General features: G+C 47.1%; 1 protein-coding gene across 1 annotated transcript; it reads left to right on the forward strand.

Moving 5' to 3' along the window:
* Window positions 1–1,910: 1,910 nt before the first annotated feature.
* On the forward strand, window positions 1,911–2,345 carry LOC128780050 (ubiquitin-conjugating enzyme E2 D3-like). The gene has a single exon (XM_053917703.2). It carries the CDS (start codon window positions 1,959–1,961, stop codon window positions 2,343–2,345), a length of 387 nt encoding a protein of 128 aa, XP_053773678.1. The 5' UTR covers window positions 1,911–1,958.
* Window positions 2,346–3,274: the final 929 nt, after the last annotated feature.

A 3,274-nucleotide genomic window follows, 5' to 3' on the forward strand; every position in this document is an offset into this window, starting at 1 on the left:
TGGAATAAAATCAAAACTTCATCAGTTCATCTGAAAGTCTGTTCACAACCTCAACATTGCCTTCTTGGCTTTAGGCATTCTTCAAACCACACATTTTTCAATGCACCAAAGTGCATTTAATTCCTGGAAATAGTCATGCTTTCTGTCACAGCAGGCCTTTCACATCTGCTTGTTCTCCTGGCTCAGTTATAATCTTTCCATTTTTGCTTCCTGCCCTTTTCTCTTGCCTAATTTCTTCTCACCCCTCCTACCTAACTGCCAGTGATCATGCCTGACTCAGATCAGATAGAACTCCCTCCAGAGTCTCCTTTGATCCTTGGCCTTCTTATAGCCATGGATTCTAAATATGATTTTTAGGATTGTAGCATGCCATTTTAATGACGTAAATACATGTCAACGTGTTTTCCTCTTCCTCCATCAGACCATGAATGCCTTTAATTCGGAGATCATATCATATTTATCTTTGCACCTAACATAGATGCTCCACACCCTGTTCAGTAAATTAGTGGTGATCATTATAGATATCAATTGCATCTAAATCTCATGCTCCTGTGAGGGGTGGGACCAAGAGTGAAATAAATCGTGCCCTCCACCCCTTCGCAACGATTTCAATAGGTTGAACAAAATGCAAGCTTTGAAATTGAATTGAAAGAAAAGCCCCAAACAGTACAATGAAATCCAAAGTGTGTGTAGAAAAGCAGCCATGCCTGGACAGTGGGTAACTAAGTAGATTAATGGTGTGCACAGAAGCTCCTGGTCATTTTACATATCTACTGGTGGAGCTAACCTACTCTTCTCTGCCCCTGGCATTTCACACTGTAATCCGAAGCAAAGATTGGCAATCAATGGGGTGAGAATCTTGAGAGTGTGGCCGCAATACATTGTCCTTCAATAGACTCTGAAACTTGTTGTTTTCTCCTGACATATCAAACCTATGCACATGTCATGTGTGAGAAACAGCATTTGATTTTGATGACAAACTCCTAAAGTATCCCCTGGGAGCTGGCGTTAGGTCCTGCACCTCCTCGATAAATTGTGATGTACATAGGAGAACACCCATCAGCAGTGTGACCAGGAGCAGAAAAGGCAGCCAATATTGTAGTGCTTTTTCCAGTGTATTCCTCTTTTCGTTGTAAAATATCACAGGGGACTCCCTTGCCTGACATGCTTCCTTATTCTTTACAGAGGACTAGAACCATTTTTTTTTTTTGATACAAGTTCACTTTTTACTTATTTGTTTGTTTGTTTATGTCTTTATTTTATAGACAGCTCCAATAAGTTGCTATAACATTATGACTATAGAATTATTGTTATAACAATGACTCCCTCTCATTCAGGCCCTCTGTCTTTCCTGACCTTGCTACCACTGACTTGCTGATGTCTTCAGCTGGCCCTTGTGATGTCACAGAGCATGTTCCATACTGCCAGGGAAACGCAGGACCGTTTGGGGCAGGCCTGAAGAAAGAGTAGTGGCAGGCCGGTAGGAGTGGTTGGCACTGTAGAAGGGAGGCCTTGCGTCCTGGCAGCTCAGTTTGGGCTTTAGACACTGAGCAGCCGACAGTAGCAGAGGAGGAAGTGATGGAAGAAGCATGGATGGAGGAGCCAGAGGTGCAGCAGGAGGAGGTACAGGAGCCAAGGATTGAGGATCCAGGGACGAGCGGAGCACAGGTGAGCAGGAGCCCCTCAGGTCTTGCTGGTCCAGGTGAGTCCGCAACTCGCCTTCAACCCGCCGCCATTACACAGCCCACAGCCCGGCTCCAGCTCTTACCCACCGACCTTGGGGGGTTGGCTGTGCCTCTAAACATGGTCTTCGTAAATCACGCCCCACTAACCCATCGTCTCCCCTGACCCTTTGTCCCTGTCAGGATATCCGGACCATCCCTGCTCCGTTTGACATATCCACCGCTCTGAGGCGACTGCACAAGGAACTGACAGACATCACAAACGACCCCCCGCCCATGTGCTTCGCGGGGCCGGTGGACGACAGCATGTTCACATGGAAGGGGACCATTATGGGTCCCGCCGACAGCCCCTACGAGGGTGGGCTGTTCCGCCTGAACATACAATTCCCACCCAATTACCCCTTCAGGCCGCCGCTTATTTACTTCACAACCCCGATCTACCACCCCAATATCAACCGAAGGGGATATATCTGTGTAGATATTCTCAGGTCCCAGTGGTCTCCTATACTGACCATATCCAAACTCTTGCTATCCATCACCTCCATGCTATGTGACCCCAACCCCAACGACCCCTTTGTTCCGTCCATTGGGAGAATGTACTTACAGGACAGGGATGCCTTTGATACCATGGCCCGAGCTTGGACCAAGAAGTATGCTAGGTGAATGAGGGACAAATGATAACCCCTCACCTCAATAAAACACCTGGCTTTTGAATGGGCTGTTCTTTGACTACTTTCTGGGAGGCATCCTTTCCAATATCACATGTGACACATTAGAGTGTGTGGAGGCTGGAGGGAAGCCGTGGGTGGCGTGGGTGTGAGAGGTGAGGGGGAAGGGGGCATGCTTGGGAAATGGGGTAGCGGGAAAGAGGCCAGTTCCAATAAACATTTTACTGAAGGCCTTCTTTCCTCCTTAGGGATAGGAAATGTAGAACAACAGTGTGGTGGGCTTAGCAGGAGTACTTTAGAACTGACAATGGCGGGGACCACTGGATGAAGATTAGGAAGTTCATAAGGTATTTTTTTCATTCTGAGGCACCTGTGTGTTTAGGGGTTTGCTTTGGCAGAAGTGAACGGCAACCCATAGCCTCTACTACCAGGCCTGCATTTAACTGCAGAAACATTAAGTGGATGAGGAGTTGTCACAAAAAGAAAACTGTGTTTTGTTGCAAGAATTCTCCACCCTCAGTCATCAATGCCCACCTTTTTGACATATATGCCTCCCTGCACACTCTGGATTGCACCCCAATTTCCAGCACATGCCCACATGTTGACAATAGCTCACATGTATAAGCTGCCCTAGTGCCTGCCCATCAGTAGATGAGTGGTAAGTGCACACAATGCAATAAATAGTACATGCCAATCTGTCCCCTTGCGACAGTGTGCATGGACCTGAGGAACATTATGCTCAGTGAAATAAGCCAGTCAGAGGAAGACAGATACCAAACAATCTCACTAATTTGGAGAATGAAATGAACAAACTGAACTAACAAGGCTGATTGGGACAGGCACCTAGGAGAGCTGGCCAACAGGTGTCAGAGCAGGGAGGTTGTGCCTGCTGGGTGGGGAAGGGGAAGGGATTAAGAAAAACCA

This window comes from Desmodus rotundus, unplaced genomic scaffold (assembly GCF_022682495.2).
Source record: "Desmodus rotundus isolate HL8 unplaced genomic scaffold, HLdesRot8A.1 manual_scaffold_15, whole genome shotgun sequence".
NCBI classification, from domain to species: domain Eukaryota; kingdom Metazoa; phylum Chordata; class Mammalia; order Chiroptera; family Phyllostomidae; genus Desmodus; species Desmodus rotundus.